General features: G+C 41.9%; 1 protein-coding gene across 2 annotated transcripts in view; it reads right to left on the bottom strand.

The window, feature by feature from the left end:
• PRKN (parkin RBR E3 ubiquitin protein ligase) overlaps positions 1–27,058 on the bottom strand; it is a 765,942-nt gene that overhangs the window by 599,808 nt on the left and 139,076 nt on the right. For both annotated transcript variants that reach the window (XM_026675236.2, XM_026675237.2), the window contains exon 2: positions 20,871–21,034. In XM_026675236.2, the coding sequence (XP_026531021.2) occupies positions 20,871–21,034 (164 nt within the window). The remainder of the gene's footprint in view (positions 1–20,870; positions 21,035–27,058) is intronic.

The raw sequence follows: 27,058 nt of genomic DNA, 5'->3' as shown, positions 1-27,058 counted from the left end.
CAGGAATTGTCCATGAGCTTTTGCTTTAGGCATAATCAATAACTGATAAATCTGAGTGATTGCATTTAGTTTAAATGTGTATGCAGACGTTAGCCTAAATCTATACTGGCTAAATAATCGTATTCCAACCGGATAAAACTATGATTTAATAAACTGTTATTTGAGCTAAAATATATATGTACTAACCTATACAAGGTTGACTATATTATGTTTCCCGCAATTACACACCTCTCTGCATCTTCCAAGCAATCAAACTGATATCACAATGAAAATCTTATTTTTTTCTTCTCTTGCCTCATCACATCTTGTTATGTTGCAGCACTTTATGTTTTTCTGCATTGCTCAGACCTGATGAAACTATGAAGCAAAATGAGAAATCTGCCTATAATTTTATATGCAACACTCTGCTTCAGACCTTTACTGTCATATGATTTGGTTCAGTGGCCTGAAAAAGTGAACATTTTTCTGTCAATGTTTTAGTTCACTTCAGATTTATTTAAGTTTCAGATAAACATACTGATTCAGCAGGTAAGCTCTTTTGCCATCTCTATAGTGTGCACTTCAAAATCTTTAATTAGACAGAGAGAGAGTATGACAGATGTTATATTAAAATTTTAAGAAGAAAGTTAACAATCACTAAAATTTAGAATGAGCAGAGAAGAAAAAAGGAAATAAGAAAAGAAAATGGGCGTTGGTTCTTACCTGACACGCCATTTCTCTGGGGGCCGTGAGGATCATCCAGTGTGTGGGGAGGTGCTTCAGTCTGCGTCGTTGTAGGCTGAGCTTAATTACTGAGGATTGCTCCGCCCTTCATCACGTGGCTGCCTTGCAATTCCCAGTTTACGCGAAGTCGAGAGTGAATAGAAATCCTGGTCTCCTCTTACTATGCTAAAGGGTTCATTGGCCGAAACAAGACCCCACCAGACGGAAAACTAATAAGGGTGGGGCTGGATGATCCTCACGGCCCCCAGAGAAATGGCGTGTCAGGTAAGAACCAACGCCCATTCTCCTGGAGGCCGTTCGGATCATCCAGTGTGTGGGACATACCAAAGCTTGGCTGTCCCACGGGGACTCCGTCTGGTCCTGTGACCCTGTGGTTCCTCGAGGACTCGCTGGAGGACTCTTCTACCAAACGAAGCCTCCACCGAGGTAAATATGTCTATCTTATAATGTCTAATGAAGGGAGATGGGAAGGCCCAAGTGGCCGTCCGACCAATACCAGCAATTGGAGCCTGAGTGGCCCCAGCTGCAGAGGTAGCAGCACTTCTGGTGGAGTGTGCCGCTATTCCGCTGGGAACCGGCAGGGCCTGGGACAAGTACGCCTTGGAAATAGTAGCGCTAATCCAGCGGCCGATGGTTGACGGGGACACTTTGTGGCCTAATGATATGGGCTGAAAGGAGAGGAAAGGTATTCGGATCTCCTGAAGGGTTGGGTACGTTTAATGTAAATGCGGAGGGCCCGTCTAACGTCCAGGGTGTGCCAGAGCTTCTCCCTTTCCCATGGGGGATCGGGGCAGAAGTTCGGAAGTGTAAGTTCCTGTGCCCTGTGGAAGGTTGAGTTGACCTTGGGCAAGAAGGTAGGGCCCGGCCGGAGAACTACCCGGTCGGCATGGAAGATGCAAAGGTCCTACCTCACCAACAAGGCTGCTATCTCTGATATTCGGCGAGCCGAGGTAATGGCCACCAGGAACACGACTATGTACGTTAGGAACTGGAGAGTGGATACCCTGAGAGGCTCAAGGGGGTTTAAGAAGGGCCACCAGGACCTTATTGAGGTCCCCGGTAGGGTATCTGTGAACCGTTGGGGGACAAAGTTGGTGGTTCCCCTGAGGAATGCCCTGATGCGAGGGTGGAGGGAAGGGACCCCAGATTGTCAAAACAATGACGGTTGAAAGGGCTGCGACCTGATGCCTCAGGGAGTTCGGAGAAGACCTTTCCTCAGACCCTCTTGGAGGAATGCCAACACTTGAACGATGGAGGGTGAAAGCGGGTTGACCTGGAACCCTGGCACCCTTGCAGAAACTATTCCAAGTGGCATTGTATATCCGGGTTGTGGAGGGCGCCTGGCGGCTAGAATAGTATCGATAACCTGGTCAGAAACTGCCCCCTTTCTTAAGCGCTCCCGCTCAACCTCCAAACTGCTAACAGGAGCCACTAAGGATCCGGGTGCTGGAGGGGACCCTGAGAAAGGGATATCCTGATCGGAGGGATTTTTCAGGAGGGGCCACCGATAGGTTGCGGAGGTCCACAAGCCATGGGTGCCTGGGCCAGTAGGGTGCCACCAGAATCAGTTCTGCTTTCTCGGAGATGAGCTTCTGATGATTCTGGGGCCAGGGCTAAAGGGATGCATATAGAAGCCCTGATGGCCAGGGGCAACGGAGGGCATTGTAGTTCTCGGCCCGTGGGAGGGGTACCTCGAGAAAGCCTGGGGAGTCGAGTGTTGGGGAGGAATGCGAAGGGTCCACTAACGGGAGACCGACCAGCTTGGTTGCTTCCCTGAACAGTGACGGGTGGAGTCGCCACTTGGGCTGGTCCACCGTGGTCCTGCTCAACCCATCTGCTTGGGTGTTTAAGTCCCCTGAGATGTGCTCAGCTTTGAGAGAGAGGGATTGCGCTCCCCCAATGGCAGAGGCGCTCGGCCTCTCTCATCAAACGGATGGACTGGTGCCCCTTGTCGGTTGGCATGGGCCTTGGTCGTGATGTTGTCCGCGAGTATGAGGACATGCCGCCCGCGTACCTGAGGGAGGAAGTTGCGCAGGGCCAGGCGGATGGCGCGGAGTTCCAACCAGTTATACTGCATGCTCGTTCAACCTGAGACCATGTGCCCTGAGTCGAGAGCGAGTGGATGTGATTGCCCCATCCAGACAGGCTGGCGTCTGTGGTGAGGGTGAGGCGTTGGGACTCCTTGAAGCCATGTCCCTTGTTGATGGCGGGACTGGTACCCAGAGGAGAGACGTGAGGACCCTTGAAGGCACCTTGACCGTGGCCTTTGAATTGCTTCTGCAGGACCGTTGGAACGGGAGCAGGAACCACTGTAGGGACCTGGTGTGTAACCGGGCCCAGGGAACAATGGAAATACATGAGACCATTTTACCTAGTAGCTTAGACAATTCTAAGGTGTTACCCTTCTTGAACGTCTGACTTGTTTGACGGTTTCCTGAATGTTAAGGAATCTTTCCGAAGAAGGAAAACCTTTCCTCGAACTGAGTTAATGACGGGCCCCAAGGGGTGATCCGTGTAGGTGGTAACAGTCGGCTCTTTTGCCAGTTTGCCAGGAACCCATGGTCTTGGAGGGCAGAGAGGGTAGTTCTGACATCCTTCCCTGCCTAGAGACTGGGGTGGGACAGGACGAGGATGTCATCCAGGTAACAATGGAGACGAACCGGGAGGTTCCTGCGGGGGCCGCCAGAGACGCGAGGACCTTAGTGAAGATCCTTGGGGCAGGGGCCAACCCAAAGGGAAGAGCCACATATTGGAAGTGGCGGTGGTTGTAGCAGAATCTGAGGAATATGGAATGGAAGGGCCGGAATGGGAGTGGGGAGACGCCTTGAAAGGTCTATAGAGGCTAGCCAGTCCCCTGCCTGATGCCCAGTAGAATGGACTGTAGGGTGTCCATCTTGAACCTGCGGTAGATCAGGTAACGGTTCCGGCGTTTCAGGTCTAGAATCGCCCTCCATCCCCTGAGGGTTTGAGAATCACGAAGAGGAGGGAGAAAAACCCTGCCCCGCTGGGATGGTGTGCTGAATGGCTGAATCCATTGAGTTGTGTTTGGTGGGGTCCCTCGAAAGGGGGATGCCATAAAGAAGTCGGGGGCGCTGGAATTCAAGCGCGAGACCAAGCCTGATGGAGCCACAGACCCAGGCATCGGAAGTGGGGAATCCCATCGGTCGGCGAAATGCCTGAGGCATCCTCGATGGGAAGGGAGGAGCAGGGTCTATCTGGTGCGCCAGAGGCTTCCCTCCGGGGCCCGTGAAGGGCCGTCTGGCTGCCGCCCTCCTGTTCCTGTAACCTGGATCGGCTCGATCCTGGGGCTGGAATGCCGGAAGGAGGGGGTCTCGGATACCTGGGCTGGAAGGGGACTGGTAGAAGGGTCGGGAGGAACCTTTCCGAAAGGGCAGAGGCTTTCTTGTTCTTAGTAGGACTTGAACTCACAGCGTCCTGCTTTGTAGTTTGGTACCTCAACCTCTACACCAAACTGGCTCTGTTCTTGCTTCAGGTTTCAGATAGCAATGGCTCCAGGGCGGTGCCAAATAGTCTGTCCCCTTAATAGGGGCAGTGGCCAGCTTAACCTTGTTTTTTATGTCCGCCTGCCAGTGCTAGAGCCAGAGTAGGCGGCGAGCTGTAACGAGAGAGGTTATTACTCGGGCGGAGAACTTAACCGTTGAGGTAATGTACAAGAGCAGGAGAGACTATCTGAAATATCAGCCTTTACCTGGGATCGAACTCACGGCCTCCTGACTGTGAGGCAAGTGCTCTACCTCTAGGCCACCTGACAAAGGGCTGTGGTAGGTGGCGTCGGCCGAGGTTCCACTGCGGCCGTTAACTTTACGATGACCTGATGTGCCCTAGTGTTAGAGGGGAAACATGCTGTTTCAGTTGGCGGAGCCACCGGATCGAGGACCTGGTGAAAAGGAAGCGGCCATGGCCGATCTGACAGCCCAGGTGTCGCCTGATGAGCCCTACTCAACGGCAGTTCGGACCTCTTGTCCTCGGGTTGTAGAGCCTCCAAGGGGTCACTGGGGAGGACGAGGAAACTAAGCCAACGAAGGGTTCGTCTACCTCGGGGTGTTAAGCAAGTTGCAGGAGCTCGAATTGAGGTTAAGAACCTCTTGTCCTGGCTGGATGGCAGGGGAGCTCTTATAGAGTCCCACAGGTCTGAAACTAGGTCGTGAAATATGAGTGGGGCCGGAATAACTTCTGCCTCCACCACAGGTTGCCTAAAAACGGTGTCCTCTTGTCCCTCTGCCGGAGGGGGAGAGCGAGGAGGACTGGACAGATAGGCCAGAAATGCTCTTGGCCTTAAATAGCAGGGATTTAAAAATGTGTGCTTTGAACAAACCCACAAGGTGAGTTGATGGGGGTGAGGCCTCGCCCTCGGACATGTCCCCTTCCTTCGGGTCTATCTCCGATAGGGGTTCCCCTTGGTGTATGGACCCCCATTCAAGATCTTCCTCCTCCCCGAACCGAACCAGGTCCTCTATAGCCTTCTCCATTTCCCCTTCTGAGCGGGGCTGTCCCCATAAAGGTACCTGACCATGAGTGGGGTCCAATCTAGGCAAGGACCTGAGTGATGGCGAGACGTGTTCGGCGCCATCGAGGGGGACCGGACCTGGGCATCTGTTAAAGGCCCTCTGCTATCCCCTGGCGGATAGTCTGTTCCATCCATGCCTGCATGTGCGCAGGAATCTCGACAGAGGCGGCCTCCTCCTGGCGCAGGCCAGCGGCCGTGGGTGTGAAAGTGGCTTCGAGCGTTCGTCTGGTGTCGGTTCGGGCACCTGGTGTCCCTGTAAGCTGCGCCTGGAGAGGGAAAAGGAATCTGGAGGAGGGGGTGGAGGTAGAAGGAAGGGGGCTGGGGGCACTGGTTGTGCCTCTCTAGATCACCTGTCAATTCTTTCTCCAGTGCCCTATGGCGCCTTAGGGCGTCTCTCTCTGAGAAGTCTTAGAAGTTTCCTTAGAGGTTTCCTTAGCCTGACTGCGCAGGTGGTAGGACTGACATCTGGCCTTCAACGAAGGGCCTCTAGTGGAATTGTCATCTGCCATTATAGAAGAAAGGACTATAGCTCCAATTTAAGGCGGTTGGCTCGCCAAGGGTTGCCTACAACAAAGGCCGGGTGTCCTTTCAGCTGGCCCGCGCCCCTTTTGGAATTTAGATAAGTAAGTTCTACAATATTATTATTGTTATAATTATTGATATAAATATATATATACATGCTTATAAGCACTGTATATGTAATCCAATCAGTGTTGGTAATGCGTTATTGCTATGTACCAATAGATATATATGTATATATCTATATAATATTTCATTATATTATTATTATTATTATTATTATTATTATTATTATTATTGATTATTATTATTATTATTATTTATTTTTCATATACAAGAAATGAACAGGGATCTGTTCAGTGCTCCCAGGAGGGAGTGACCTCAGATATAATGCTAAAAATCTCCAATTGGCCAAATAAACGCCTGAGGCTGGAGTAGGCCTCTGGCAGCTGGAGCTCCCAGGCACAAACCGGGAGGGATAGGCTGCGATTCTCTGCTCTGAGCATGCTGCGAAAGCCAACAAGATAGCCAATTAAATCGAATCTGCAGTAGCTCTCATAGGCTGGCAGGCCTACAACAGGAGCTAGCCCTTCGCAGCCCAACGAGGCCTATTAGGATTACGCCCGTTATACACGCGGCGGCGCCCAAAATGGCGGCCGCCACCTACTCTTTAATCCCGGCCGCTCAGAGCGCTACTAAGCCTCTCCGGCACACCTAGGAGCCGAGCGAGGCAGCCAAGCAATTTCGCCTTGCTGGGGCGATCGGCGTTTTGGTGGGGGGAACACCAGCTGCGCTTATCAGCGCGATCGATAAAGCCGCTATGAGAGCGGCGCGAAACAAGCGGCAGGCAAGGAGCCGAATTGAAAAGGGGGAGGATTGACGCCGAGCGCGAAAACCGCCCGCTCTCTATCCCCTGGGGGCGAAGAAACGCGCTCCCCTGCTACAGCCACCCCAATTGCGCAGAGGCTAAGGGAGAACCAGGAATAAAAGGCAAACCTGAAATAATAATGAGTATGCTTGAATCGGCCAACGAGTGGGAGATACACAGCCTAACCTAACGAAGGCTGAGCGTAAACTGGGGATTGCAAGGCAGCCACGTGATGAAGGGCGGAGCAATCCTCAGTAATTAAGCTCAGCCTACAACGACGCAGACTGAAGCACCTCCCCCACACACTGGATGATCCGAACGGCCTCCAGGAGAAAGGCACGTGTGAAAAAAAGAGAAAAAATATAAAGAAATTATTAAATTATTTCCCCCCTTTTTTTTACAGCAGTTACTTTATGGTTATAACATTCCTTAGATTTTGGTAGCTATGTAGCAACAATACAATATTTTGTAGAAATGTTCCTTAAGACTATAACATTAGTTGTTCTCTTTATTTTATTTTGGGTTCCCATTTACAAAATTCCAATATCTCACAATAAGTTAGGCATTTGTGTTTTCCTATAATTCCTCGTGTATAAAATGCTTCTTCTGCTGAGAAACAGGAAAGTATTTTAAGACACAATCTAGGTTTAGATGTGTTCCATATTTTCAGTATTACATGTATAAAAAATGACTTTATCATACCATAAATATCCATGCCACCCAAATCTCAAATCATGCCTTTCTAATTTCAAAGGCCTTTTGTTTTTCAAAGGCCTTTTGTTTCTCTATGATGATTATTTCATCATCATAAAATTCTAGACAAAATATTCATCTTAATCATAGAAATTCACCCCAACAATGACAACTGTTTTTCCCCATCTTAACATATCTTTTTTTTAATTCATTCCAAATCAACATAATTATTTTGAAATAACATACACTTCATATTTATCATATTGATATTTATATTAAATCTTCTTGACTTTAAATGAAATATTATAACCAGCACCAGATTATGTGCAAAACTTTTAGTTTAAAAGTCTCTTATTTAATGTTTTTGACCTTAATCCATTCAACTTCTCTTATGTCTCTATTCAATATTTCTAAAAATAAAATAAACAGAAGAGATAATACACAACTTGCCTTGTTCTTTTTTTGTATCTCAGTGGTTTAATTAAATCTCCATTATTAATTACTTGTGACTTCTGTGAAGTATATATCAATTTTATCTATATTAAAAACAACTCTTTCCAAAGTTCATATTTCATGAAATTTTTAAATAAATTTTTAAACAGAAAGTCCAGTTCAATTATTGAAAGCTTTATTTGATCTCAAAACAAGTAATGCAACTTATTTTTCACTATGCAATTTAAAATATTTTAAAATTCCCTGCACAGTTCTAAAAGAGTTACCTTCCATGAAATAGGCAACCTTGTAAATGTGATCAACCAATCAATATTCTTGTAGCTATCTTTTGGGCAAAAACCTACATAGGTCTTTATAAATAAATTCATGTACAATCATTTTCAGTCTGTCTGGATTCTTCTGAATCATGTAAAATCACTGTTGAATAGTGATATTGTTCTATTATTTTTTGTCAAAGTTAAATCCTGTCCTTCCTTGAACATTAATGTTCTATTTGCATCTTTCCAAGTCTCTGGCATCTTTGCTCCTTGTAAAATGAAATTCATTGTGTTTTGCAAAGATTGTAAAAGTTCATCTTCATAGCGAAAAATTTTTATTTGGGTACTGAATGGAATGGCTTCTAAAATTTAGCAGTAATATCTACAGTAGTCTTCCTCAGTCTGGTGCCCTTCACATTTGTGTACAGCCTTGGTATTTTAGAAATGATAGTCCAATTGGCAATGAGCAATGATCTATACCAATAGAATAGCAATAGCAATAGCACTTAGACTTATATACCACTTCACAGTGCTTTTACAGCCCTCTCTAAGCGGTTTACAGAGTCAACATGTTGCCCCCAACAATCTGGGTCCTCATTTTACCAACCTCAGAAGGAGGGAAGGCTGAGTCAACCTTGAGCCAGTGGGACTTGAACTGTCAAACTGCTGACGATCAGTAGTCAGCAGAAGTAGCCTGCAGTACTGCATTCTAACCACTGCGCTACCATAGCTCTTAAGAAGAAGGCAAACAATTTGTTTTACAGTAATGAACAAAGGGTACAATTTAACCAAAACTTCCTGATCATACACCATAACAAAACACCAAATCTTTAGAAGCACCCTGCCTCTGGATATGCTTTATTTGCAATGGTTAATACATCTCCACTGAAATCAATGAGACCTCAAATCAGGAGACTGTGAGTTCTAGTCCTACCTTAATATGAAAGTGAATTGAGTGACTTTGGGCCAGTCACTTTCTCTCAGCCCAAATCACTTTCCAGCATTATTGTAGAGGAAATAGGATAAGGAAGGAGTATTAGGTATGTTAACTATCTTAACCTGATTGTAAAATAATAAAAAAGGAGGTTAATTTTTTTAGAACAGTGCTTCAGGCTGGCTTTATAATGTCAAAGAATGATCCCCAATGGTTTAAACTGGAGTGACTCATGTTGACTGAGAGTGCTATTATCTTTAAGCTAATGATGTTATCCTATTTTCCAGTTTTCATCTATATATATAAAAAGTGAAATACCACTCACACATCATCACAAAATTTCCAGAACCATAAAGCCTACAAACTTGAAATTTGGCACATTTATTCAGGGGTAGAATTCAAATTTTGTAACAACTGGTTCTGTGGGCATGGCTAGGTGGATGTGGCTAGGTGGGTGTGACCATGTGACTGGGAGGGCGTGGCTTCTTCTTTTTGCAGCACCCCCTCTGTTTTGTTTTTCCTCCTGGGCCTCAGGGAAGCCTCCTGGGGGGCATTTTTTGCTCCCAGAAAGCTTCCCTGGGGCTCAGGAAGGCAAAAAATGGAGCTTGGGAGGGCGCAGCACCTCCATCCCCCCCTGCGCACCCCTTTTTGCCTCCTGGGACTTAGGGAAGTCTCCTGGGTGAAGAAATAAGACAGTGAGGGGGATCCTGGCACAGCTGATCATTGGAACAGCTGATTGTCGGGAGAGGAAAAAAAGAAATACCTTGACTGACTGGGCAGGAAGGGAAGGGGCAGGCAAAGAGGGGAGGGGCCATCCAGGGGCATGATTTACCAGTTCTCTGAACTATGCAGAATCCTAACAACCGGTTCTATAGAACCGATCAAAGCCGGTAGAATTTCACCCCTCTTGGGGTATGTTCCTCTTGGCTTCTAGGTACTCACTAAGAAAGGATTTTTTGAAATGACCATCAGAGAATTAGTATTTCGTATATTATTATTATTAACACACTCTGATGCTAAGGAGTTCTACTCCTCCACCCCAATTCAAAAGAAATCTGTTCTAAATGCAAAACACAAGCAGAGGAGAAGAGTTTCAGTTTTAGTTTCACAGCACCAAGCAGCTTTAGTACAGAACAGTTGAGCTAAGCCACGCCCAGACTCCTTCTTGCTCACATAGCAAATACTGTTTCACTTTCCAAACAGCCCTCAACTCTCACACACTGACAGGATGCTAGCCAGATGAATACCGATGGTTGCTGGTAGGCAGAGGAAGAATTTTTTCCCTTATTTTCCTCCCAAAAAAACTAAGCCCGACCACATGGTTTCATAGCGAAGCACGGGTATCAAGCTAGTTAGAAAATAAAATTCAATCAAGGACATCAGAGTATTTGAGCATGTCTTTATCAACTGCCTTCATGCACTGCTGCAATCTAAATTTGTTACTTTAGGGTCCTGGCACAAAATTTAATATGTGCACATTTTACTCTGGAATATGGAACATGGTGTTGGAAACTCAAACTCTTCTGTTCTTAGTTCCACAAGAAGCAATATGTGTTTTGGTAAAATAACAGCAGCAAATTTGGCCTCGCCTTTAATAAAAGGACAACTCTTTGGGGAAGCAAATTTAATGCAGGACATTAAGTAAACTGATGCTGCCATTAGTGCAAATGTCAAGTTCATTATAGCAGATGTTTCAGCTGAAGACTGCTACACATAAAATCACAGAGCAAATGTGCAGTGCAGCCACCATTTTATTTAATGTCTGTTTCAATGCCCCAAAGAGTCAATCAGAATCATCTGTTCATGTAATTACCACATTGTTATGTAACAAAGCAAGTTATTTGGTTGAAGCATTCATAACAAGTCTGATTCTAAGCTCTTGCTAATCATTTTTATCACCCCTCTGGTATAGAAAAAATGCTTATGAATCACATAACACAATTTTATTGCTAATGCCATTAAGAATCCAAAGACAGTGGAGATCTTCTTACAAATTATCCAGATTACAAGAATGATTCTACAGCAAAGAGAGAGAGAAAAAAGAATGCCTGACCATGTAACATTGGATTTTAAATGCAATTTATCAACCTCTTAATATAAAGAAACAACCTGTTACAGCAGTAGTTCTCAACCTTAGTAACTTTAGATCTGTTCTGACCAAGGCTTCCGAGACGTAATTACGCACATGCTTATTTTAAAAACAAGTCTTATTTTATTGCAACGCTGGGAATTATTTTCATTCCCAGCCAGTAATGAATCTCAAACACTCCCTCAAGATAAGTACCCACCTTTCATTCCTGTGAAGTGCTGCCAATAACAAAGTGTCAAATAAACTAGAACAAAAACCAACCGAAGTACAAAGAGCTTCAAGAATGAATCTGAAACGAATGAACGACTTTGCTTCCTGCAAAGGTTTCATCATCTTTGCCTGTCCTTTATACCTTATGGGAGGGGCAATTACCTCCCAGTCTTACTCCCGAGTCACTTCTTTTGTTTCAGTTGCTCTCAGCTTCTAGCAGCTCTGCACACACACGCACTGGGAACAGTCTCCCCTGGATCCTCTGCTTCGCTACTGCCAGACTCCAAAGGCTCCAGAGGCAGCACCCCATTCCCCAGATGGTCCTGGCCCCATCTCTGCATCAGACGCAGGACTCTTGTCCAGACTCCTGGACTGATCCCCTTTCTTCTCCACTGTCCAATTCTGCTGCTGTCTGCACAGGCTGCCGGCAAACCACAAGATGTGGACTTCAACTACCAGAATTCCACAGCCATATTTGGAAAATGTGTTGGAACTGAATTATTTTAAAAAGAGATGCCTGCATGAAATTAATTCACGCCACGTTCATCAAGTAAAATAAAGATAAAATTATATAACATACCTTCCACAACCAATTTATGTCCTAAATTTTCCACAGATAAATTACAAATTGTGCAGTCTAACACTGCTCTAGACTCTTCACCCCTGATTGTGCCAACCCCTGACCGTGTTGGGAAGATGGTGGAGCAGTGTTTCTCTAAGTTTAACAAGTTTTAATACAGACTGTTTGTTTGGGATTTAATGTGATGTTGAATGGCTTATCATTTTATGCAAACTACACTATTGTGATATGTCAATCAAAATCCATGGCTTAATGTTTGTTATGTCACCATAACCTTCATGTTGTAGCAAAATAAAAAGAATAAAAATATCTATAAAATATCGTACAAAAATAGTTTTAATATAAGATTTCTTATCCTCCATATTTTGGTTCGGGATACCATCCATTTTATGGTTAATCATCCATAAGGGTTTACGAGACTAAAAGATTAAGATACGGATAATCGCTCATTTTCAACTTTTGATCCTGTCTACCTCCTGAGGCTAGTTTGGGACCTACCCTACCTTGATGATTTTGTAAGACTACTTAAGATTGAGTTGTTTTAGAATGTCTTCAGGGAGTAAGGTAGTAGTCACTCTTGGCATGGATTAGGTGGTTATTATTTTTGTTCTTTTTACTACTAACCAATGAGAATGATTGGATTTCTGGAAATAGAGAAGTTTGACAAATAAATCAATGGATACTCTCTTTTGAAGGAACATACATTTTTGTACAAACTAATTTGTCTAATTTAGAAAATTTATTTTTAAGAAGTGGTTTACTTAAACAAGAACAAAAGGAAGAGGAAAAGAAAAGAGAAGGGGAAATCTCTAAATTTTCAAGTTTGCTTTTGTAGGTTTTTCTTTGAACCTGTCTGTGGAAAAGAAAGAGGGAAGAGACTTTTGAATTGACCTTGTGAAACAGAGTATCTTAGTTTTATGTGATTCCTGGTTGGAAACACTTATGATGGTTTCTTCCAGTTATAGAAGTTTGCAAGAATTTTGAAGACTTTGGCTATGCTTAATATTTACCAAGTTTTACATTGCATAATACAAAGAGTGATACTTTATAGGGGTGTCAAACCGGCGGCCCATGGGCCAGATGAGTCATGCACAGGCCACTCCCACCCCAGCTCCGCAAAAGGAAAAAAATGTTGCGATACATCACATGACATCAACATGACACGGCAAGTTTGACACCCATGCTTTAAAAGCACCCACAATAGTTTCAGCATTATTTGGATGAACATTTGATTCTCTCCATCCTTCCTAGTAGCCCTCATTCTGTATCATGCACATTGCTTTTAAACATTTTCCTTCTTTTTTTGGTGGGCACACACGATAAACTATATGCTTCTTTGAATCCTAAATGTTTTATTTAAACCTGCCAGATTTATTGTTGTCAAATAAACATAAACAATGTAAATAATAAATATACAAACACATGTTACTATTTATTGATTTCGTTTTATTTAGAAAAAAATGTATGATCACCCACCTTAACTGTGGGTGACTAACAACCAATGCTAAATACCACAACCAATAATCTGAATTTTGATCATGTGACCACAAGTATGCTGCAATAGTCATAAGTGTGAAAAAATGGTCATAAGTCAATTTTTTCAGTGCTATTTGAATGGTCACTAAATGAATGGTTGTAACTCAAAGGTTGTAACGGTTGTACCTGTATGTTGGGATACTAATATACTCACCCTAGAGGAGAAAAAGCCAGATCTTGATGAGCCTCTGGAAATTCAAAAGAATCAGGGATTTCTGAATCTCAGATATTAGGGTCAGAACTAGAACCTGATATGTTTGTAATCTGTTTTAAATTTCCCTCAGAAAGTCTGCTATGAAGGGTGGCATGCATATTTTTAAGGGAACAAAAAATAAAGGGAGAAATAAAATATGAGATACAAGGGAAGAAAGAAAAAGGTGTTGACTTTCAAATCTTTTTAGCACAGTACAAGATAAGAACAGTACATAGCCTCAACTTTTTACTTTTACACATATCTAGCCATTTCTATAACCTGCCGGCTTACTCCCCGCATTTGTTTCTTTCAGGTTCTTTCTTGCTCTCTTTACCTTCTTCTGTGCACTGGTTAGGATGCCATTTCATGATTGGAATGGGAATCCCTGGAAGGGAAATGCTGAGCTTCACAGCAAGAACTACAACAAAAGATGTAACACAAAGCCTACAAAACCAATCTCAGGTTAGTAGACATGGGAATCTGAAGAGATTCTGAGAAAGCTGCACTGTATATGATTAATTCATGGGCAAGAGAAGGCACCTGTCAGAAGCAATAACATGTGCATAAATACAGCGTGAAGATGATGTGGTTGATTTTTTCCCCTCTTTCAGTTCTGTAGTCTTCATTTTGTATTTATTGTATTTACTACACACGTGTAGTAAACACAAGATCTGAGAGGAGAGCATGAGAGAGGCCTATTAAAACCTCCAGACTTACAGAAGAACAAGGGGAGATGAATTAGTCTGCCTCAGGCATTCAGCCAAGGATTGCCAATTCCAATTCCAAACCCACTTCTCCACATACTTGTTTACCAAACACAATCAAGATCTGGCATCAACAGGAAAATATGCTGTTAAGTGGGTATGGTATAGCTAGGCTGTTGTTAATGTATTCATAAATGCATTTGATCCTTTGTTTTTTTAATATCTTTTTTCCTTTTCCATTATTAAATAGCATCTCATAAATAGGGGTATAGCTTTAACGTCTCCAAGAATTTCATTCTATACAGAAATCATAAAAGTAGGTTTCTGTATGTTTCTTCTCATGTGCCGATAGATGCTGTGTGGAAAATTTTGTCAGCACATGGAGGTCAGGCATTCCTTTACTGAGTGGATTACATTCTCCTACTATGCATAGTCAGGCCTCAATTTCATCACAAGAACAACAGGGGTTCTGCATGTTTTCTTTATTGATTGATCAAATGGTGCTCTTCAGGGTGCTTTACTATTATTCTTTTGTGGTTTTGTATTTAAAATGCATTGAACCTCATGCTCTTATCTTGAAAACTGAAATACGATTTTCTAGGTTTAGAAATATTAACTGTTTATGCCAACACACAAGAAATCTATGCATGGCTGTGAAAATGAACTCCACTGTTGTTAAACAACCTAACCAAATTTATTTAAAATATTAATGTAAAAAGCTTTATTATTATTTTTCTTTACTTGAGAAAAAATCTGAGAAATGCTTTTTAGAGATTAAGTGCATTTTTTGAATAGGTTTTCTACAAATGATAAACAGAAGATCTTAAAATTCCAGGAAAATAAGGACTAAGCTTTGGTCAAGCTAAATAAACATGTATATCTCTAGGATTGGTCCCTAGTTTGAAGAGTTAATTCTATCTTCTGGTCAACCTGATACTCTACTCTTCCTTCCACCCCATAAAAAGACAACAGAGGATATAGTCATCCATACAACTTTTGTGAGTTTAGTGTACTTTTTTTCCAACTATTTTTAAAAAACCACTGTCAACAACATTTGAAGTGAACTAGTTTTCTGGAAGATCCAGGAGAAAATGGAAAAGATTCACATAAGCTAATATTTTCAGAACTTAAATGATAGAATTGTATAATGCAGAAATAAAAGATAAAAAGAAGCTCTTCTCTCTCTTTTATTATATTGGACACTCAGAAGAACTTTCGGGGCATATTGAACCTTGTTTAAAATATGTAAAATCAGCACTGTAATTGCCATTCTGCTGTGTATTCCAAAAGAAAAAAATTGTTACAAAACCTTAGCTGTTTAATTTCCTTTCTTAATGGATTGTAGAAAAGCTCACCTAGTGACTACAACTAATCTTACGGCTCTGTAGGTTAGGAATCTTTAAGTAGCAATTTGTTTAAAAAAGTAAACTCTAAATCACTACAGTGATTAAAAAGATGAAATTTGGTCCAACCTTGAGTCTATAGATTGCAAAAAAAAATTGCAATCAATCAATCAATCAATAAATAAATAACCCAGCCATATGTCTATCTTCCACTATCCGTAGCAAATCAGTTCGCCACTGGAAACTCTTGGCTATTCTAGTTACAGTCAATAGTTAAATAAAATTATTTTCATTGAGATCAGAAAGTGTCCTTACTGATGAACAAAGATTATAGATCTCTGTAAACTATCAATTTTACCTTTATTGGAATTAAAGGTATACTATTTCTTCACATCTCAATTCTTTATTTCACCAAGGAAATGAAATATTATGCAAAGCATGAAAGCAATTCCAAGCAATCATATTTCATAATCCCAGAAAATAACTCTTTCTTCTTTTCATCCTCATCTTTTCAGAGGAGTCTTTGGTAAACCAAACCATTTCAGTATCTGCAACTTCCTCTCAATTTCAATTTTATGATTAAATGCAACTTCTCAACCACCTCTTCATTCTACCTGATGAAGAGTTCTCATAACTGAAATTAATATAATAATTCTGAAATTTTTCACACTGCTGACTACCATTCTTTTTTTGTATTGAATGTTTAAGGTTAATAATACTTTATCCATTATTTTTTATTATTCTTAAATAGTCAATTAAATTCAGACTAATAATGTCATATTCAAGACTATGATTATCATCAGTTTAGCAGAATCTCAGTAGATAGGTATACTTTGGTAATAGCTATACTATTTGTAATGGATTCTCCCAAGGGCAGCAAATGTGAAATTCATGACTTCCTTGGACTTCATGCACTTAGATGTTATTCATAAATGGCTCTATAACAGCTTGTGGAGTTATGTGGAATAGATTACCACAAGACTCAGTCCAGGGCCTTGTGACAGTCAACATTTTATGAATCACTCAAAGAGTCCCTCTTCTTCAGTAACCTGATTCTTTATCAGGAACTATTTCTAGTCATCCTGCTTATGCCATTGAAGACTACCAAGTAGCAAAACACCCCAGTGGTTTACTTTCTGAAAATATTAACATACAGAACAACTTTCCAAAGTACTTAATTGTACTAATTTCAATACACAGCAGACGGTCACATTGCCTTCCCAATTCAAATCCTCCAGTGACCTTGCTCCAAAGTATACAATCCAATTACCATCCACATGTTCAGTCAAACATTGTTTATGTCATTTTTTTTATATTCAGATCAAGCCAAATGTGAATGTATTCCCAGCACATAATCCCCCTCCAACTGAAACAGGCAGAAAAATGTTTAATTTTATCTATCTATCTATCTATCTATCTATCTATCTATCTATCTATCTATCCACTTATTTAAACATTTATCTGACTTTGGGCAGTTTACAAATATTAGTTAAATGAGAAAGAAGTGTTCTAATTGTTTAGAACAAAATATTGATAATTCATGGCTCAAATTTCTATTGCATTAAGACTATACAATAAGTAGGAGCAATCTATTGAGGATATCCCACCAGTCACGGGAAGAAGTGACAGGCATTAGGTAGGGGAATCAATTTTTGCATACTTTGGCATTATAGCTGCAGAACGGATCTTCCTATTTTACTTTGTTCCCAATTCTGCTTTAATGTGCCAATTCTGAATAATGTTGGCATATCAGATTCTGTGATCTGTCAAGGTCAGATACACAGATGCCAAAGAATTCTCTTACTGATAAATAAATATCTCTGAACCCATCACAATGGGAGAAAGAGATCTAGCATTTGACATGAGGCTTGCTATATTATACAATGCCTAGAGTTTGTATTGGTGGTGGTGGTTTTTATTTATTTTTATTAAAGGGTACTCTCATAGAAACCTGACAAATTCCATGATAGAAGTCTTTAAAAAAAACGCTGGCAAATATCTGTGTCTGCTAACACGTCTCATATTTGTGCACTCTGCTTCTTCACCTCTATGCTCCAAAAATTTTCAGCCTCACTTCCCTTAGCCTTCTATCTACACAATTTTCAATTTTCATTTCTGCAGGGCAGATATGGGGCTGGGAGTCCTGAGAAAAGAAGAAAACGTGACAGAGAAACTCAAAATAAGCCCACCTTGATTTTGTTTAGTATAGGTTGGGACACATAGAAATGTGAACAGGCTTTCAAGATGCTGTTATTTTACCTTATTATAGTAATAAAAAAATTATGTGGAATCTCTGCTGCATCTGCTTGACCTGGCCTTTTTCACAGGCCATATACTTGCCAAAAGACTCAGATTGTAGAATGAAATCCGAAAAGGATTTAATCCCTTGCATATAGGTTGTATATAGGTTGAGTTTAACAGCAAGTAGTCACCTCTTCCATAATTAGAATCACACAAAAATTGTAAAGGGTATTTACAGAGCCATTAGTAAGTCACTTAATTTTGGTCAATTACCAGATAGGACCTGTGGTTTAACAGGGTCACCTCAGAAAGTTTTGCTGGAGTTAGTGCTTCAGCCTCTCTTGTTTTATGCTCAACCATCTAGAAATTTGTCTCATTTCTTTACACATGAAGATTATATCAGGAAGCAAAAAAGCACCTATGAAGAAGGAAAGCCTTAAAACAACTGATTTTAGAATATATGTATCTAGCACTGAGAGTATCCCTCTTTTTGTGACTGACTGAATTTCTCTCTCTTTTCCATTTAGTGTAGTCTTAAGGAATGTTTTGTGTAAGCCTGCTTCATACCTTACTGTGAGAACAACCATGAGATCATATAACAGTGATCCAATTTTTCTAAGGTATGATGATGATGATGATGATGATGATGATGATGATGATGATGATGATAGAAAATACTTTCCACTCCACATTGTTCATCATTAAATTTGACTTAATCAAACTGGAGATTGGATTTTTACATACTGTTATGCACAGACACATATGTACACCCACCTTCCTTCAGGTTTGTAACATTAGTCACAATAAAACTAACAGGATCAGTAAATGAATTAGCAGGTGTGTAGGCAGCTAGTCTAGCCTACAAAACAAAATTAGGAATAAGCTAACAAAGTAGCTTCCAGGTATGGGATAACAGTCTTATTGCTACGAAAATAGCTAAGCCTTCCATTGTACTTTCCTTGTTTCACACTGCAAAAAAGTTGTTATTTCCTTATTTTGAATAAACACAGATAACAGTTTACATTTCTCCCAGAAACATTCTGGCACAATTGTACAATTGCAACATTCAACACAAATGCAGGCAGCAAACAGATAAGTGTAAAAAAAAACAACCTTCTGAAAGGATAGCTTAGATTTTAAATTTAGTCTTTGGCACTGAAACGTTTCCTTAAAAATAGTGCAATTTAATAGAGTACAACTGAAACCAAGAAATTTCTTTATATTTTATGCACTCTAAATACTAGCACGGGTATTTGAAATAGAAGGAATAGGTGGTTAAACACCAGGCATTATGGGAAAGAATACCAAGAGCAATTTGCATTTCAATTGTTCCTTTTGTGTGGCCAGCAAAGAAGTGGTCCTAAAGCATTTTGCAAAGTGGTAAATGTCTTAGTCACCCAAGAGAAATTAGAGTACACCACTTCAGCAGCCCTTCCCCTCCTACATCTGGACAGAGCACCCACTCAAGGCACAGCAAAACATGTGAATGTGAATATCAATTAATCTCTACTAACCTGATAGGAATGAGGCCATTTCATTTCTCCACGTCCACTCCAAGAGCAGCCAACTGGGACTTTGCAGAAAGTGCCTTTTCAAGTTGCAGCTAAACAACTTGAAAGTAAACAACAACCATACATTTTCTCCACCATAGCCTTGGGTCTCTGTTCTACACATTCCTCATTTTCTCATGAACACTATGTCTCCATCGCCTTGTTACATCACAATTAAACCCAAATCTTGGCACTAACCTTTTTTTTAAAATTCTATTTGTGTGTATAACACTGTGTATTACTAGTATAGAGCATTGCATACCAGAACAACTAGACACAAGGACAGTTTTCCCCCATGCCATCACTGATAAACAACTAATTCCCGCCACACTGTCAAACTATTTACTAAGATTGTATTACTGTTATTTTTCTCATCCTTTCTATTACCTACTTCCTTTTCTACTTATAACTATAACTTTGTTGCTTGTATCTTTATGATTTATATTGTTTAGTTAGCTTCCTAATATGGTTTATGTTGATTGCTTATTTAGTATCATATGACTATCACTAAGTGTTGTATCTTATGATTCATGATGAATGTATTTATGATGACTATGATCATGATTTATCACTTATATCTTTTATGTACACTGAGAAATTATGCACCAAAGACAAATTACTTGTGTGTCCAATCACACTTGGCCAATAAATAATTCAATTCAATTCAATTCAATTCAATTCTACTCTACTCTACTCTACTCTACTCTAAACTCTCATAGTTCTTTTTCCCTCCTCCTCCCTTTTCCTTTCGTTAGAAGAATTTCCCTCCACTCCTTCCTTTCCTGTTCCATGTAGGCAGTTTTTTGTGGGGAACTCAGCTAGGCATTTCTATGTTTCTTTATAAACCCAGTGTACACTTGGTGGAGCCCTAAGAACAAAGCAGGTTTATCAATGCCATCTCCTGCTCACAAAGGGCCTTCCTTTTCCATGAATGCTAGCTAATCAGCATTCCTCCGTCTTTAAGAAAACCTGTGTTCCTGCCTCTGCATGCACTTTACCCAAACTCTCACATACATAGCAAGAGCAGCCTCACAACTATCCTCCAGGGGTCACACTTGGGTTACGTATTGTAGACCACCGGAACACTGAAGCAGCCTGCTTCAGAACCATTCATTCACTTCCTTCTTCATTAAGATTCAAATGGAATAAGCCGTGTAGAAATTGAACAGATACAGAAAATGTGCTCCTGTAGTCAGTAAACATTTATTCACCAAGCAGAGATCTCTTCTTCTCTAGCCTCTCTCACATTGTCTCTGTTTTCTCTATCCATACTGCTTGCTGTTTTAATGCATAATTAAGAAGGTCAGAATTAATGAAGCAGTGTGGAGTAAAGTTCATGGAATCCCCAGGCACTATTTATTCTATTAGATCTCAGGCGTGAATGTCAAGATTGGCAGAGGTAGTGAGGCTGGCAGCATCCCAGAAGCAAAACTATCAAGGGAGACGTACCTTCAGTGTCAAGTCATTCCTGAGCTCCTTGCCTGCAAAAATCACACGTAACTGGTCAGCTGGAACTCCCTGTCGCTTAGCAACCGCCTCCTTGAGCTGGAAGATGCTGGTATCTGAATCAACCTCCACTGGGAAACCATGGCTGGAGTTGAACCTGACAAACACTGACCAAGAACAAGACATTGGTGGGGGGTTTTTTAGGAAAAAAAAAGCTGAATGTTTTGAAATCTGATGCATCTGGGAATGACAAAAACAGACGGTGATTTCTGAAACATGGACAACAGCACAATGGTACTGTAAAACTTTGTTTTATCATTTTAGAAGGAAGAAGTGACATATTACAGTTTTATGATTTGGAAAGGCAATTCCAAATAAGAATCCCTAACATGTTATTGTCTTAACTAAATTAAACATGCTTTATGGTCCAAAGAGGATCTTAAATTACATTTCCTTGAGGAATGAATGAACAGGCAGATTTTAATCTGCAATCTGAGGACTAATAATAACTAAGTTCCTCCTATCCTAAATGCTCTCAGGAGACCAGAGTACATATACTGTAATGGAAATGATGTGTACATGTCTGCTCACATGCATACATGCACACACACACACACACACACAGAGTGTTAACCTTACTGAAGTAGGCTTGCTAGAATATATTGGAAAGAAAACTTTAAAAAATACAGATATGTCAGTTCATACACACTGGCCTCCCAGAGATCCAACTGTCTAGAAAATAATAATGGAGAGAAAATTATATGCTGCCTGCAGCATGAAAGTTTTTTCTGGTCTTTCTTAGAATTCTTAAAACAAGTACAGAAAGTAACTCCTATTAATATAGTTGTGTGCTGTTAAAAACAATTGTCGAACACATTGCAGTAGTACTTGGTCAAGATGTACATTAATGCCTGTTATTAAAAATATTTCACAGGTTTACAAGAGAGGTTTAAGAGGTTTTTTTTCATGAATAAGCAATAATATAACTTATCCAAAAATGTAGATGTGATTGCTAAGAGTTTTGGCAGAATATAACAGTTCTATTTTATGTGTTTTATGTGCTTGTGGCATGTCCATGTTGACTCCTGGCAACTACCTGGAAAAGTCCTTGCAGTTTTCTGTACAAGATTTCAAAGGTGCCCTTGGGCTGAGAGAGAGGAATTGGCTCAAGGTAACTCAGCTGGCTTTGTGCCTAATGTAGGGCTATAAATTATGGTCTCTCTGTTTTTAGACCAGTGCCTTAACCACCACACCAGACTACCTCTCTTCTACATTATTTAGCTCTTATTTAACGATTGACAGATGATATATGTTGAATTGAAAGTGCTTCTAAAACTGAAACTCTCAATCAATATACTAGGATGTCTTCAAGGGAGGGGTTTGTGGGGGGCATAAGGATAGCTCCGAAGGACAGAAGAAGAGCTGGTACTAAAGCAATAGTGAGGGAAATGGTGCTGGAGTCTGGACCAAGAAAATAACTTGAGGAAACATCTCAAACAAGCCCCTTTATAATTCAGACAAAGATAGAAGGAGAGAGGGGAAAATCACATTCAGACTATCATAGCTGTTCCAATAAAAGTACAGTAAAGTTCTCCTTTACTGAGGACTAGGATCACCTCAGACAGTGATTATTTGTAGTTAAAATGATACAATGAAGAAGTAACTTTGCCATCAGTCCTTACATTTATGACAGGTCTAGAAAGCAAAGGAAAGTTGAAATAAGATCATAAACACACTCATGGTTTCACTTAGAAATTGTTTCATTTAAGAACCAAGTTGCTGGTCCCAGTTGTAGTCACTAAATGATGGTTGCCTATAATTCTGATCTACATGTCTTTGGTCTCTTAGTCTGGTCTAACTTTTAGAGCTGACAGTTTATGGTTAACCCATACACTGCCCAGAGCCCCTTTTTGAAGGTGATGAGTGGTTAAGAAGTTTGATAGAGATGGATGGATGGATGGATGGATGGATGGATGGATGGATGGATAGATAGATAGATAGATAGATAGATAGATAGATAGATAGATAGATAGATAGATAGATAGATAGATAGATAGATAGATAGCAGTGGTGGGATTCAAACTTTTTTATTACCAGTTCTGTGGGCGTGGCTTGGTGGGCATGGCAGGGGAAGAATACTGTAAAATCTCCAGTCAGAGGTAGTATTTGCCGGTTCTCTGAACTACTCAAAATTAACAAGCACAAAATTTCCATTACTGGTTCTCCAGAACTGATCAGAACCTGCTGAATACCACCTCTGATAGACAGATATAAATAGAAAGATAGACAGATAATCTCAACAATATAATCAGCCCTTCCCCCTTTAATTTATAAATAAATAAATAAATAAATGATAGATAGATAGATAGATAGATAGATAGATAGATAGATAGATAGATAGATAGATAGATAGATAGGATTTGTGGGTTCCTGCTTGCCTAGGCCTGATATAAACAATTGAACAGAGCCATTTCTTATAGGTCATCTGAAACTAACATTGTTGCTAAAGGTTAGTAAGAAATGTTTTCTCCTTGACTTCAGTTCAAAGACAGTTCCTAGAGCATAGCCAAAGATTTCCCACATTTCAAAGATAGCTGTCCCTTGTGAATTTTCATAGTTTGACCTGCCACAGTCTTCCCTGTGGCAATAATTAAAAAAAAATGTACCCACATCTTTATCTGTTATAAGCTTCACACTGAAAGAACATGAATCCCTTAAGGAGAAAATTCTTAAGAAGTGATTTAGATGCTAAGTCCACCGCTCCATAAAACAGCCCAAAGCCCTTTTTGCCATGTTACATTATTTGACATGGCCTGCTTATTGAAAAGCTTATACAAATATTGCTACACAATATGCTATACAGAGAGCCACACATTAAAAGGGGGGAAATGCCCTTCACATTTAAAATCATCACATGCCAGTAGTTCTTGTTTAACAATCACCTATTTAGTCATAGTTCATAGTTACTACAGCACCAACAAAATGGATTTATGACCAGTCCTCAAAGTTGTGGCCCTCACAGTATCCTCCACAGTCATGTGATCGTGATTCAGACACTTAGAAACTGTCGTGCATTTAAGACATTCAGAGCATCCTGGGATCACATAATCGTCCTCTGTGATCTTCCCAATTGGCTTCCAACAAGCAAAGCCAATGTAGAAGCCAGCAAAAGGTCTCAAGTTATAGTCATGATATTTTACTTAATAATCATGCCTGATTTGCTTAACAACCAAAATCAACCAGAAAGGGCGTTGGTACTTACCTGATATGCCCGTTCTCTGTGAGCTGTGAAGAGCATCCAGAAGTGGGAGGTGCTTCAGTCTCTTCTGGAAAAGCTGGGCTTAAAACTCCAGGACGCTCCTCCTCCTCCACGGGACACCTCCTCAGCGTCCCCCAGTTTTGCGAAGACTGAGTCCCAAACTCATCACCTAATCTAGATCCCTGACCGGAACGAAACCCCACCAGACGGAAAGAAATGGGTGGGGCTGGATGCTCTTCACAGCTCAGAGAACGGTCATATCTGGTAAGTACCAACACCCTTTCTCCCATGAGCTGTTCAGAGCATCCAGAAGTGGGACATACCAAAGCTTGGCCTGTCCTTAGGGAGGGACTCCATCTGGATTGAAATCCACTTCCAAACTCTATGGACCCTCTGCAGGACTCTTCTGCCAAATGAAGCGTCCACTGAGGCGTAGACATAAATTTTATAATTTCTGACAAAGGGCGATGTTGAAGCCCAAGTCGCCACTCTGCAGATTTCGTCTATGGAAGCCCGAGTGGCCCATGCTGCTGATGTTGCCGCACTCCTTGTTGAGTGGGCTGTAATACCCTTAGGAACTGAGATGGACTGGCATTCGTAACTTTTAGCTATAGTGGCTCTCAACCATCTACCAATGGTCGTCGACGACACCCTGTGTCCTCAAGTGGATGGGTTGAAGGATAGGAATAGAGCCTCAGATTTTCGAAATGCCGCCGTGCGGTCTAGATAGATGCTTAATGCCCTTCAAACGTCAAGTCGATGCCATTGATGCTCCAGTCTATGAGATGGTTTTGGACAAAAATTTGGAAGCACCAACTCCTGCCCTCTGTGGAAGGCTGAATTTACTTTAGGGATGAACATTGGATCCAATCTGAGAACCACTCTGTCCACATGAAACACGCACAGGTCCTTTCTCATCGACAATGCTGCCAACTCGGAAATCCTCCTTGCTGATGTGATCGCAATTAAGAAGACCACCTTATATGTGAGGAATTTGAGACTAGCGGTTCTTAAAGGCTCGAACGGGCCAGTTGTAAGTACGGTTAACAACTTGTTGAGCTTCCAAGTGGGATAGCAGTGAATTGAAGGAGGTCGTAAGTTTGCAGCACCCTTAAGAAAGCTGCGGATATGTGGATGGTGTGCTAGGGAACGAAGGTCACCCCAGGATATCACCGAGGCTAAGGCCGCCACCTATCTGCGTAAGGTATTTGGAGATAGGCCCTTGGTCAACCCCTCCTGTAAAAAGTCCAATAATTGTCCTATTGATGGGGCAGTTGGGTCGATCTTAGGCCCCCGGCACCAGCGACAGAAAGCGGACCATGTGGCCTCATATATACGATTTGTAGAGGACCGTCTGGATGCTTGTATGGTGGCAATGGCATCCTCTGAAATCTGTTGGGTCCTTAAACGGTTCCGCTCAAACTCCATACGGCTAGGCTGAGCCATTGTGGGTCCGGGTGAAGTACCGGCCCTTGCGAGAGGGAAACCCTCGACGGTGGAATTTTCCAAGGTTGTTCTCTCGACAGGTCCTGTAAGTCCGCGAATCACGTTCGCCTGGGCCAGTAAGGGGCAACCAATATCAGTTCCGCTCGTTCCTCCAATAACTTCTCGATCAACCTGGGTATTACAGGGAGTGGAGGAAACGCATATAGAAGTCCGGGAGGCCACTGACATCGCAGAGCGTTGACGGCCTCCTCCCCCTGAGTCGGGTACCTTGAAATATACCGCGGCAATTGGGCGTTGAGAGGAGATCGAGGCAAATAGATCGATCATCGGTTGCTCAAACCTCTGCACTGCTTCCTGGAAGACAGACGGGTGTAGGCGCTATCGTGGCCCTGCTGAGCCAGTCCGCTTGTGTGTTTAAGGCCTCTGCTATGTGTTCTGCCTTGAGCGAAAACAGATTGGCCTCGGCCCACTTGAACAACCTGGCCATCTCCAGCATTAGAAGTTTGGAATGGGTACCTCCCTGTTTGTTTACGTGGGCCTTGGTTGTGATATTGTCTGTCAAGACCAGAACGTGGCGTGATTGGAAAAGGGGTAGAAAACTGTGTAACACCAGATGAACTGCTCGCAGCTCCAACAGGTTGAGGTTTTGTGATTGTTCGGAAATAGTCCAAATTCCCTGTGCAGTGTGGGATTGGAAGTGAGCTCCCCATCCTACCAGGCTGGCATCAGTTGTGATTGTTGCCTTGCAAGGTTCCTTGAAAGGACACCCCTTCCGACCTATCCTGTGTAAAACTGGGTCTGTAGCCTGATGTTCTTTGCGATCTGGGAACGTATGGGCCTTGATAGTAGGGCCGAAAGGAACCCCTTCGAAACGACTGGGGCGTTCTGTTTTCAGACCTCCGAAAAAGAGGGGGAAGCACTTTTTTCTTGTTTCTATTCTCAATAAGCAGGGGCTCCAAGACACTGCCAAATAATTTATCCCCTGATATTGGGGCTGATGCCAGCTTGCATTTATGCTTGGTATCCGCCTGCCAATGTCTGAGGCATAGCAGTCTCCGTGCTGATACGTGAGATGCTATGGATCTAGACGAGAATTTGACTGCATTAAATGTGGTGTTGGTGGAGAATTCTGCCGCTGCAATAATCTTAACAATGTCCTGGTGGGCTCTGACTTGATGCCGGCAATATATCCCTCAAGTGGAAGAGCCATCGTAGGGAGGACCAGGTAAAAAAGGACACATCTGTAGCTGCCCTAATGGCCCAGGCGTCAGAAACATGCGCCCTACGGAGTGCCAACTCTGCTCTCTTTTCCTCCGGTCTCAGGGCTTCCTTGGCCTCGTTGGGAAAGAGGCCAGTGCCACAATGGGCTCATCCACCTCTGGCATTTTGAGAAAATTTGAAAACTTTGGTGCCAAATTATAATATCATTTGTCGTACCCTGTTGGGGCTGGGTAGGTTGCTGCTGATGCCCATTGATTTTGTACTA

Source organism: Notechis scutatus, chromosome 1 (assembly GCF_049901735.1).
Source record: "Notechis scutatus isolate UNSWTSFEM ecotype Mainland chromosome 1, rNotScu1.2, whole genome shotgun sequence".
Taxonomy (NCBI): domain Eukaryota; kingdom Metazoa; phylum Chordata; class Lepidosauria; order Squamata; family Elapidae; genus Notechis; species Notechis scutatus.
This window is presented reverse-complemented; position numbering and strand designations above follow the sequence as displayed.